The 12,551-nt window shown below is 39.6% G+C and overlaps 1 protein-coding gene across 3 annotated transcripts in view; it reads right to left on the reverse strand.

Moving 5' to 3' along the window:
* DCAF5 (DDB1 and CUL4 associated factor 5) overlaps positions 1–12,551 on the reverse strand; it is an 87,631-nt gene that overhangs the window by 28,134 nt on the left and 46,946 nt on the right. For all 3 annotated transcript variants that reach the window (XM_065940538.1, XM_065940537.1, XM_065940539.1), the window contains exon 6: positions 10,630–10,843. In XM_065940538.1, coding sequence (XP_065796610.1) covers positions 10,630–10,843 — 214 coding nt within the window. The remainder of the gene's footprint in view (positions 1–10,629; positions 10,844–12,551) is intronic.

A 12,551-nucleotide genomic window follows, 5' to 3' on the forward strand; every position in this document is an offset into this window, starting at 1 on the left:
TTTATTGGGTGGGAAGAGGAAAATAATTTTACGCATATATACTGGAGAGTGAACAGGGGAAAAAAAAGTTTAAATATATATATATATGTAATATGTCCAGAAACAGCATTACAGAGAAAAACTAAACAGCAGCTTAGAGCATATAGGGAGTGCTGGGGGTGGTTAATTCCATTTCATATAGGGTGGTCACAGAAGGCTTCTCTGATAAAACGGCATTTTGAGCAGAGCCCCAAAGGAAATGAGGGAGCAAGTTACGTGGATATCTGGGAGAGGAACATTCTAGGAGAAAGGCTAGAGCCCTGGGCTATTTTAAAATACAAGGAAGCCAAAAGAGATCTGTTTCTTCTCTATTCCCTTCCTCCCTTACTTTCTGTCTCTTTCTTTCTTTCTCTCCCTCCCATCCTCCTTCCCTTTCTTTCTCTGTTTAAAGCTTTGCAAAAATAAGCATCATTTCAAGTGGGCTGAGTCCAGAGATACATTTAACATCATCAGAGCAGTTGGAAAGATCCCTCTCCTCCCAGGTTGAGGGAGGGTGAAGCCTCTGACTGAGGGGTGAGTGACAAATTAAAAACTCAATTCCCATGAGTGTCTCACCTTGTATCCTAACACAGACATATAGGGCAGGGTTCCAAAGGCAAAACAATGTTTTAGGGAATCCGTTTTTTAGGCAATAGAAGTCCCACTTCCTAAAATGCTGAGGTATTGGTGGGGGGGGGGCGGGGAGGTGGGAGACCCACAGGCTACTTCAGATCAGCGAGTAGAAGACATACTCAGTTTTAATTTGGCTTTGTGGGTTAAGACAGGTGATACCAATGCAAAAATGAGCATAAGTTCTTGTGTGGATGCACACCATCCATAATCCTTCTCAGCCGGCCACAAAGCTTAAAGGTTGGCTACACTTTAACCTCATCTCTTAACTGTTCATTCATTTCACATCCCAAGAGGAAAGCCTGTTTACTGATCTTAATGCAACCCAGTCATCTTAAGCAGAGTTAACCTGAGGCCAGTGCATTTTATCTCACCCACTGTCAGTATGGAGGTACTAATTTGTTCAAGCATACAAGAGCAACAATTGTTCCTCCTAATAGGTTCAAGGAACCACCAGCATGACCACCATCACCACCAACCACCCCACCCAAATCACCATATTAGCACTCTGTCACTATTTTATTCACCCACATGTCCTCTGTCAATCTATTAACCTTTAGAGAAAACAGGCACTCACAAAAAACCCCCTCTTTTGGTAGACTGCCATAACGCCCTCCAACAACTCCTGCCCCTTTCTTCATCTTTTAGCATTCTCAAACCGAGCCTACAAACCAAGCATGCTCTCAAGAAAGACTTTTTCCTACGTGCAAAGGCATTTTGCTAGTTGAACTCCCAGATAGGCCCATGCCTCTAAATATAAAGACCACCTTGGTAGAGTGACCTAAACCACAAGTAATTGTTAATAACTTGAAAGTTCAAAGAAGGATCTAAATATGGCCTCTGCCATGGCAAAAATGCCTACTAAATAGAAGCTTACTGGGAAAAAAAATTATTTATTAGCCATCTTCAAGCAAAGCAATAGTTTCTTTTTTCCTAACATCTTTATTTAAGCCTTAGTGGTATCGAAAACAAACTTATGGTGACCAAAGTGGAAATGTGGTAGAGGGAGGGATAAATCAGAAGCCTGGGATGAACACACACACACTACTATTTAAAAGACAGAGAATCAACAAGGACCTCCTGTATAGCACAGGGAACTCTACTCAATATTGTGTGACAACCTATAAGAGAAAAGAGAATCTAAAAAAGAATGAATATATGTACATGCATAACTGAATCACTTTGCTGTACACCTGAGACTACTACAACATTGTAAATCAACTATACTTTAATAAGATTAAAAAAAAAGAAAATGCATCAGTAAAAAATTTAAAAATAAATAAATCTTAACGGTTAAACAAACCAAATATAGGGACAAATTTGGAATATAGATACTCCCTATCAATCATATTTTAAGGCCTCCCTGGTTTTAGAAACCAAAAAAAAAAAAAAACCAAACCCCCCCCCCTTCACACCCATCAAAATCTATATTAAAAAGACGAAAAAGTTCTAGAAGGCAGGAGGAACAGACCATCTACCTGATACACTCCAAAAATAACCCAGAATATGTCTTAGGTTCTTTACTAACACAGAAATCTCTTTCTGCTCAATTTCTCTGCCCTACTTCTCTCTCAAAGTGTGTACACACACACACACACACACACACACACACACAATGTGTATGTTTAAGTGTCAAGTGTGTGCATACATGTGTTTGCACAGTATTTTATATTCCCCAATATCTGCTAATGCTGGGAGTGGTTGGGAGTAGGAGGAGAAGGGGACGACAGAGGATGAGATGGCTGGATGGCATCACCAACTTGATGGGCATAAGTTTGAGTAAACTCTGGGAGTTGGTGATGGACAGGGAGGCCTGGTGTGCTGCGATTCATGGGGTCGCGAACAGTAGGACACGACTAAGTGATTGAACTGAACTGAGTATCTGCTAATGGATAAAGAAACATCAGTCAGCTACTATTCACTGAGTACTGATCAGTTTACACAGTTCTAAGGTTCTTCCCATAGTAACTGATTAATTGTTTCTCCAGTAAATGGCATCCCTGTCTAATTAACCATATTGACTAGGTCAGAAAAACCAGATGGCTCTCTGGCCTGGATTAGCAAGAGCAGAGAAACTGCTACTAACATTTAAATCAAACACAGTTCTCATTTCTCCTTGACCTTTGTCAGAAGGGAAAAAAAATGTGACTGAACAATTCTGTGATGTGCTCTCTATGAGATTATTTTCAGTAAAAGGCTTGCCTATTGGTATATAATATACCTTTGATCATATCATTTATACTGAGTGCCTGCCACAAATACCATCTAAAGCAAACGAGAAAATTTTTCTTTGGAAACGGCCAAAGCCATAGGTTTATGTGATTTTATTTGGTAAGAGAAAATAGAGGTCTGTTGGCTCCCAACAAATGCAAACAAATATGCATACTCATAAGATTAACACTATTTTTTGCATGTGAAGTAATATGATTTTTGCTTCTTTGGATCATTTGCCATGTCAGCTCCACTAGGCTCCTTGAATTCTTTGGTTTATTAAAGTAACTAACATTCATGGGTTCTGAGTAGGAAAAATTCTATTAACAAAGAAACGTTCCATAAAGACAGCCAATAATTGTGAAATAATCAGTAAGAAAGAAATTTTTTTAAAAAGCTCTAAATCTCTAACAGCTGCTTGTAACAAAGTAGCCTGGATTACTTAGAGATGAATCTTTGGCAAAACTCTTTTGGAAACGTGGGCAAGAAGATGCGTCATTAACCAAATGGCCTTCAGCAATCAATTTCTCTTCTGTGGTAAACCTACTTAACGTAAACTCTACAAGGAGAAAAGGGCAAGCAGGCAGGTTATACTCTGTTCCCATTATTAACATCTACCAGGGATTTCCAAGCGGAGCCCAGACTTCTAGTCAGGAACTATACATTAAAGGAACACCATCATGCTGCGTTAGCGGATCACGTCAATTCCATTTGTTCCTAAGAAGAAATCAGGTCACCTAGTGTTCCTTTTCAGTTTAACAATTAAAAACTAGACCATATCTAGTAGGTCTGCATACACCCCAAAACCTTTTAAGCTTTCTAAGTTCTACATCAGCAAATGAACCAAAAGATGGTTTAATCCTTGAGTTAAACCTTAATTCAGGATTGCTAATACTTGAAACCCCTAGTTTTCAGGAATTCCATAAACTCCTTAACATTATATGCAAAACTATGTGCGTATGTATCTTTTTCTGAAATGAGTGTTCAAAGCTTTTAGAATTTCAAAGAGGCTCAGGATTAGAAAAGAATTATAAATGGCTGATTTAACAAGTTATTTTCATGCTACCTTCTCTTTACAGAATAAAGTTTCCTAAAATATTCACCTAAAAAATACATACAATAAGGAATTCCTCGGCCACAATATTCTGTGTTCAGCTCTTTCTCATCAGCCCATGGAAAAGGCTATATCACCACTTGATTTGAAAACACGGGTGGCAGCATGCCTATGAGGAAGAGGGTACATCACAGACAAGGGACTGAGTCTAGTCCTGGTTCAGCTACTGACTAGATCTGCAGTTTCAAACCACTCTAGACCTTAGTGTCACATGGGCATCAAATCTGTCCAACAACACCCAAAGGTCGCTGGGAGGATTAGTATGACATGAAAGCACTTTTGAAGCTAAAGTGCCAAAAATGTGTGTGTGCGTGCTCAGTTGCTCAGTCATGTACCACTCTTTGCAATCCCATGGACTACAGCCCACCAGGTTCCTCTGTCCACAGAATTCTTCAGGCAAGAATACTGGAGTGGGTTGTCATTTCCTCCTCTAGGGGATCTTCCGGACTAAGGGACTGAATCTGCATCTCCTGTATTAGCAGGCGGGTTCTTTACCGCTGTGCCACCTGGAAAGCCCAAAGGGCTAAAAATATATGACATAAAAGAAAGACAAGAAGAAGAAAAAGCCGACACAAAACAAGTCAAAGGAGACAGAACCCAAGAGTTGAATCTCCCCTGTTAAAAGGGTGCCTTTATTTCAACTGCAGGGAAACATATGGCACACTAGGCCCCCAAGTGAGCTTAATCAGAGTTTTTATTGTTGCTGTTGTTTAGTTGCTCAGTCGTGTCTGACTGTTTGCAACCCCTGCAACACGCTAGCTCCTGTCCCTCACTGCATGGAATTATTAGGGAAAAAGAAAAAAAGCAAAGCTCTAACTCTCTAGGTTGCCTTACTGGCCTGGATCGCGCTTTCTGCAAATTCCTATACCTCTGCTATGCCCATACAGTGTCAACACAGAAAGGTTGAGTGGTGATGTAACGTCTGAGGCCAAGCCAGGTATACAAGGCTGTTTTGTTGGCTTCACAGGGTACAAGTCAGAAGATGAGATATGATGATTTGTCATGATTTTAGGGGTTCTGCCATCTATCAAGTTCAAAAGACCTGTGTGAATGATACCAATGTTCAGACACTCAAGGGCTCAGCCCTTTCAAGAAAACTTTATTCCCTCTCCCACTTTCAGCAAGATGTAGCGACTATTAGGTCAGGTGTTAAATGAGACTAAAGCAAGAGAAGATTTTTAAATTACCACACTGTCCATCTCCAAGTCACACAAACCCATTAGCCTGAAAGACTTATTTCCCAGAAGCCTGAGCTACTCCGCTGGACTCTAGCAATCTAGGGCAAGAGCCATTTAAGGAATTGTGAGAGAAAAGGAACAAAAACTGAGTGCTGTCTTAAAAGTGAGTGCCAGAAAAGCTAGCAGGTGGAAAATTGGCCTTCTTTTTTAACCCTGTTAAGAGACTGACTCACTAGTATACAGAGGGGAGTATGAAGCTTGGGAGACAGAGTGTACCTAGTCAGGCTTCAGGGAGAAAAGGGAAAACAAGCAAACAAAAATCCAAGTATGACACAAAAGCAAGGAGGAGAATCCTTTAGATTTAGGCAGCCTCCAGAGGAAGGAATGCTATTTGCTGTTTTACTGAAAGATTCTTCATTAAACTGCAAAACTGGAAGGTAGGCTGCCTTAAAAAACAAAAAAAGTTAAGGCTTTATTTGGGGCTAATTGGTCCTGTAGATGCCCAACCAATCTGATGTCACTTATATCACCTTATCTGATGACAGAAGTTATCAAATTTGAACAATAAGATTGTGCTTACTCACTCAGTTGTGTCCAACTCTTTGCAACCCCATGGACTGTAGCCTACCAGGCTCTTCTGTCCATGGGGATTCTCCAGGCAAGAATACTGGAGCAGGTAGCCACGCCCTCCTCCAGGGGATCTAACCAACCCAGGGATTGAAACCAGGTCTCCTGCACTGCAGGCAGATTCTTTATCATCTGAGCCACTAGGGAAGCCCTATACTATTATTATGTATAGCAATAAATAAACCGTCTATCTTTAGCCAAAAGTGGGGGTGACAGAGTGTATACAGGGCTTTGAATGAAAGTCTCAAAGAGGATACAAACTGGCAGTCATGTAAATGTGTCTACCACAGCATCTGGCACACAGTAGATGCTCAGTAAATATCTGTCTTCTTATTTTAAAAGATGGAAGGGGGAAAGGGCATGAAGTTAGGACAGGTTCAGTAGGAAACAGGAAAAATGGATGTTTTCCCGCTGAAGCAGAGGTTTGAAACTTGTGGCTCTAGAATAGAACAGGTGTTATGGTACACCTGTTCATTTAATTCATACAATGAAGTATGAATTTGCTGCAATACTTAGAAATCAAGAAACTTCACATCAGTTTGTCAGTCAGTTCAGTCGCTCAGTCGCATCTGACTCTTTGAGACCTCATGGATTACAGCATGCCAGGCCTCTGTCCATCACCAACTCCCAGAGTTTACTCCAACTCATGTCCATTGAGTCGGTGATGCCATCCAACCATCTAATCCTCTGTTGTCACCTTTTCCTCCTGCCTTCAATCTTTCCCAGCATCAGGGTCTTTTCAAATGAGTCAGCTCTTCGCATCAGGTGGTCAAAATATTGGAGTTTCAGCTTTAACATCAATCCTTCCAATGAATACTCAGGACTGATCTCCTTCAGGATGGACTGGTTGGATATCCTTGCAGTCCAAGGGACTCTCAAGAGTCTTCTCCAACACTACAGTTCAAAAGCATCAATTCTTTGGCGCTCAGCTTTCTTTATAGTCCAACTCTCACATCCATACATGACTACTGGAAAAACCAGAGCTTTGACTAGAGGGACAGAAAAGGAAAGATATACCTATTTGAATGCAGAGTTCCAAAGAATAGCAAGCAAAGAAAGCCTTTCTCAGTGATCAATGCAAAGAAATAGAAGAAAACAACAACAGAATGGGAAAGACTAGAGAGCGCTTCAAGAAAATTAGAGATACCAAGGGAACATGTCATGCAAAGATGGGCACAATAAAGGACAGAAACATCATATAATACATCTTTACTTCTGGTTTCTCTTGAAAAAAATCAAAGGCCCTCTTGGCCACAATAGGCTGAAGCTGAGTCAAAGCTTCCTTTACATGGCATTCACTTAGATTTAGGGAGGGTAAATCTAAGTCATGGCTATAGTCCCCACCACTCACTACTGCTTACTTCTAGCCCAACTCATTTGTCTTTGCTGCTTGCCTTGCTTCTGTTGGCATTAAATTGTGACCTTCTTACAGCGAAAAGGAGACTCTATTGAGAGCTCAAAAATCTGGGTTCTAGTCCTACTCAAACTTGTATGTCTTAACTTGTTTTAACTTAACTCTCTAAGCCTGTTTTCTCATCTGTAAAAGGCCCTCCTAGGGACTGGACAAAATCTCTAAAAGCTCTATAATTAGAATTGATCCACAATGGTGGCCATGAGCATGCAGAAGACATAAAACACTATTCAGTTTTACACTTTATTCCAAGTCCAAGATCTTGAAAAGTTAGTTTCATTCTGGGCCTAATGAATTACCTAGTGAACCTAGGATAGTCTAATAAGAAATACAGACTCTCTTGCATAATGTTTTGATTTGGGTGGACTGCGTAATCTCATTGTAATGAAAAGCCAGAAGACTGTCTCAGATAGATAAGTCACTCACTGCCTTTCCTGACCGTGTTCATTCCTATTATGGAAATTCTCAGATTCCTCTCTGGGATGGTTACTTACCCAGTCTATGACTAAATGAAGAGTTGCAGAGCGCAGAACCTCAGGCTGTGGGCGTTCTTAAAGTATACAAAAACAAGATCAAATATAAAGACCTGATATAAGGAAAGAGTAGGCTTTGGAATTTGAAAGCAGCTAAAAAGATCCTGTTTGAACTAGTCAGTATCAGTCCTACAGATCATACAGTAACTATGGTAGCCGCTGCTTCAGCCCAAAGTGTATAAATGCAGAGCCTGTAAATCACCTTTGAGAGACATGTTTCAGAAATGAGACAATAATTTTGGCCTCCTGTGTAACACTTAGAAGTATAAGCTCAGCTGATTAGCTTCACTGAAAATCCATTATTTAATCATCCTCCTAAAGCTCCTGGAAGTTGAGCAAGAAAACAGGTATTATCAGTCCTGATTTACAGTTAGACAAGCCTTAGGCCTAGAAAGCTAAAAACCACACACTGACTAAAATACTTAAGATTCACTTCAACAAATATTTATTGTGCTTTTAGTACACCAGACACTGGAGACAAGATAATGATGAATTAGCTACATTTCTTAGTCCCTAAGGGGTGAAGAAAACAGCCACACATAAATCTCTGTCTCATTCCCTAGGTTATATACTCTGATAATCTATATGAGGAATATAAATAGATTTTAACTCTGAAATGGATCTGAAGTAAGATTCAGTGACTTCCCATCCTCCTCTATCCATGGCGAACCACTTAGCCCATCTAAAAAACAGTCTAGTTTGTCAGAAAGGATACATTACCCACAAACTCTTCCCATAAGACATACATAACCATCAAATCTGAATAGAGAAAATCAAAAGCCACCCAATGTTTTTATCATTATATATAACCTGAAAGGCAAAAAGCACTGCATCCTGTCAATGTAGATAATCAGGACCACCACAAAATAACTCATCTGTTTCTGACTATGGTAATACCTGTACTTGACCCAGGAATTGAACCGGGGTCTCCTGCATTGCAGGCAGATTCTTTACCTAACTAAGCTATCAGGGAAGCCCACTTGTCCCTATATATCTCATAATTGTAACTTAGGTCAAACGTTCTCACCTGGGGCAATTCTCCACCCAGGAGATAAACTGGCAATGTCTGGAGACATTTTTGGTTGTTTGGGGGAAAGCTGGGAGAGGTAACACTGGCACCTAGTGGGGAGAGGCCAGGAATGCTGCTAACTATCCTAGAATGCACAGGACAGTCCCTCACAATGAAGAATTATCTGACCAAAATGTGGACAGTGCCAAGCTGGAGAAATCATGGCCTAGGTGCTCTTACATCTTGGTTCAAGGACTCCATGCAGACAGGTTCCGGCTGCTAACACAGGCACCGACAGAAAACACAGCACCCATTCTCCTTCACCTCTTTTCTCCTTTTCCTCAGGCCCTGTGTCTCCAGTAATAAAACCTAATAAACCACTTCATGAAGTAGTGCCTGCTCTTTATTGCTCAATGAAATAAAATTCACATGCATAAGAGGTTGACAGAAGATGGAAAATCAACAAAAGCAAGGAAGAAAGGTAGAGAGAGAGGGAGGAGGCGCTTGGTTGTCATTTCCACAGCTAAATGAAATTAAATCAACCATCTGCAGAGCAGAAAGCTACCTGTTCTATCAAGAGTCAGTTCATCTCTAGAAACTGCTTCTTTCCACCCAAGAAACAAACTGCCTAATAAAAACTAAGTCTATCAAGAACTGTGGTCTCTCAAGGGAAATTTATCACTTATATAACTGAGGCCACCTAGTGGTTTTAAGTGTAGATCACAGCTAAGTAGGCCCTGACTCGAATATAAATTCTGAATTTAGATATACATTCTCTATTATTTACAAAAGGGGAAATCCCTAGTCTGGGCAACTTAGAAGATATTCTCAGCTTCTTTAACAAGCAACTCTAATTAAAAAGTTTTATTGTGTTCCTACCACATATGCTAATCTTTAAGCTATGATGTTGGAGAGCCTCTAGCAACCTCAGCTAGGGAGAAAAATCCTAGCTACTGTTTTCAAAAAAATAAGATCTTCACAAGTTCTCAAATAACTATTTCTTGTATGTCCCTTGCCCACAAATAACTTTAAAGCAATGGAATACAGCATGTGAGAATTTTGACATATAATTCTGACATAGCTGATGGATCCAAAGAGAACATGAAGAATTAGCAAGAAACTAAGGTTTCTTTTTCCAATCTAGATGTGCAACAGCAATAAGATTTGTTATGTTTCAGAAGAAGAAGAAAAAAAAAAGAAGGAAAAAAGAAACATTATTTGTCTTTACTTAAACTTGGTTACTCAGACCAGTCCAACTGGTCCATTCACTGACACTTCAGCACTTCTATGGCCAAGACTGACAAGGTATAGGTATGTTTTTAAACTGCCAGCTCTAAGTCAACACCAGTATTTCGACTCCCAGTAAGACTGTGAAAAGGCAGGAAACTTCACAGCTTCGTTCTCCCTCCCACTTGTGGTGCTGGTTATATAAAGGAGGGAGTCAGCATCTGGCTTCCTCTCAAAGTTGCACAGACCATTTCATCCAGGAAAAAGATGCCACCCAAAAGGGCTATTCAGGATGTAAGTCTCTTAGCTGGTACCCATGGTGTTTCACTGATACCAAAAAAAAAAAATGTATCCTTTTTGGCAGGCTAATTTTCTGTGGACTTCCTCCTCTCTTCTGAAATGACATACTCTTAGAATCTTAAAATCTCTTCACAAACTCGGCAGATGTAGGTTGCTCAGAACTATATTGTGGTTTATGGTGTGTACCTCATATTATCGAAAGGCAACTCTGATGAAGAAACTCACTATTAAGCTGGAATGTCTCCAGACACTTACTGTTTCCCCTCAACTGTTTCTACCTGACATGGCTAAAGGGAAATAAAGACCAGTACAGAAAGAACAATCTGAGAGGAAAGCATGAATCTGGGATGCAGGAGGCAGAAGGCGCGTACCTGGTCACGATCTCCTGCAAAACAGCAGCTTTTCATGGTGCAAGAGTTAAAGTAACCCTGATTGTCAAACTGGAACACAGGCAGGCGGGAGTGGATGTCATAGAGCACAGGGGGCAGGCGACGCCTCAGGGCCAGGAGCTGGGTCCCATTGCTGTTGAATCGCACACTCATGGCACTTTGGAGGGACAGGTTGCCCCCATACCGCAGGAGGGAACTGGAAGGCAGAAAGCACAAGGATCAGGCATGAGGCAAGCAGGATGAGAGTCTGCAAAAAAAAACACTGCATTTCATAACCAGGACCTCCCGTCAGGCTTGCACATCAGAATTCTGGCAGAAAGGTATTTCTACACAGTGGGCTAGAAGGTAATAAAAAGGACAGAGATGACTCCTTGATTACATTAAAGCAAGTTATTTAACTTGGCAGTTCCTCTCTTTAATCTCCAAAAGTTGAAGTACCAGTAAGTTTATAGGAATAGGATACAACAAGAATCTTGAATGAAAAGACATATTAAAATGATTAGTTCTTTTATTTACCTGAGCTACATAAGCAAATAGTTACTTGTCAAGACCCTGGGAAGTCAGTGGAGTCCACTCTAACTGACCATCATGGATGGTATTTAAGAAATATATCTGTCTTTTGAATTAGAGACACAGAAACCATCAGCCAGAAAAACAAGATACTCTAGTTTATTCTGGATTTTTAAAAATAATAATCACTTTATTGCTTATGCACTTATTTTTTAATTTTCAATCTGTTCAGAGAATTTTTATATTCCATATGGCATAACTCAAGAATAAATACTAAAGAAAAATTTAAAATTAAATAGAGCCAGCAGTAACAACAATAACAAAAGCAGGATGACTTGCTTCCCTTTACAATTTCCAATGCGTTTATATTTAGCTTTAAAATATACTTTGACTAATACATATAATTCCATTTATCTAGCTTCTACTAGAGACTGGTATATTCTGATTCACCCAGTATTCTTCTGCAGCTTCATAATATTCATAACATTTTTTTTCATAACATTTTAAAAAGTCAGATGGTATGGTTCAAAATTATTTATTATGATGACTCAGAAGATACTTTCAATTTTACAGTTAACTAGGATGACCATGAATATTAACAATTATACAGTACTAGATAACTTATCTTTCTAGTAGTCAGTCTCCTTGACTACCTGGACACTGTTTTATTATAGAGGGATGACTATTCATTGTCCATACATAACCAAATTACTGGTAAGAAAGTGAGATTATGTACTAATTATGTGCATTGGAAATGAGGGCCACATTAGTGCTATTAACTCACTCTGTTTCACAAGACATTGTGATCTTGCAAAGAGAGTCTAGTAGTTTAAGAAAAAAAGTTTATACATTTAAGGAATCAGAGCTGGAAAGGGCCTTGAGACATCTAAATTAGAGCCTGGAAGATTTATTTGAAATTTATTAGTATTAGGATGTTTGACCATTTGACATAATTTAATTCACAATTTTAGTTTTTTCAACATGCTGTTTTACTAAACATAAATCCAAGTAGTCACCTTTTCTCTGAAACTCTGATATTAACTTTGGTTCTGAAGACTCTTTAATACATTATTTATACACAATTAAATTTATTTCATTATACAGATATAATAAAATGGTATGTGGTACAAAACTTTGTAACTAAGTGTTATACAAATTAAAGAGACTACTACTTTTTTTTTTAAAAAAAGAAAGGAGTCCCTGGACCACAGGGCAAAGGAATTTGCCAACCTGTCCTGATCATAAAACACATTCTGCACCACCGCTAGCCAGTCAGTCCTTTGTCCCCCCAAGGCAGTCTTTTCACCAGAGGGAAGAACTCTAGTACCTCAATTATGTGTGGAAACAAGGCTTGGGCAAACAGACTTTAATCCTGTTAACTGTGAAATGGAAGG

This window comes from Muntiacus reevesi, chromosome 7 (genome assembly GCF_963930625.1).
Source record: "Muntiacus reevesi chromosome 7, mMunRee1.1, whole genome shotgun sequence".
Lineage (NCBI taxonomy): Eukaryota > Metazoa > Chordata > Mammalia > Artiodactyla > Cervidae > Muntiacus > Muntiacus reevesi.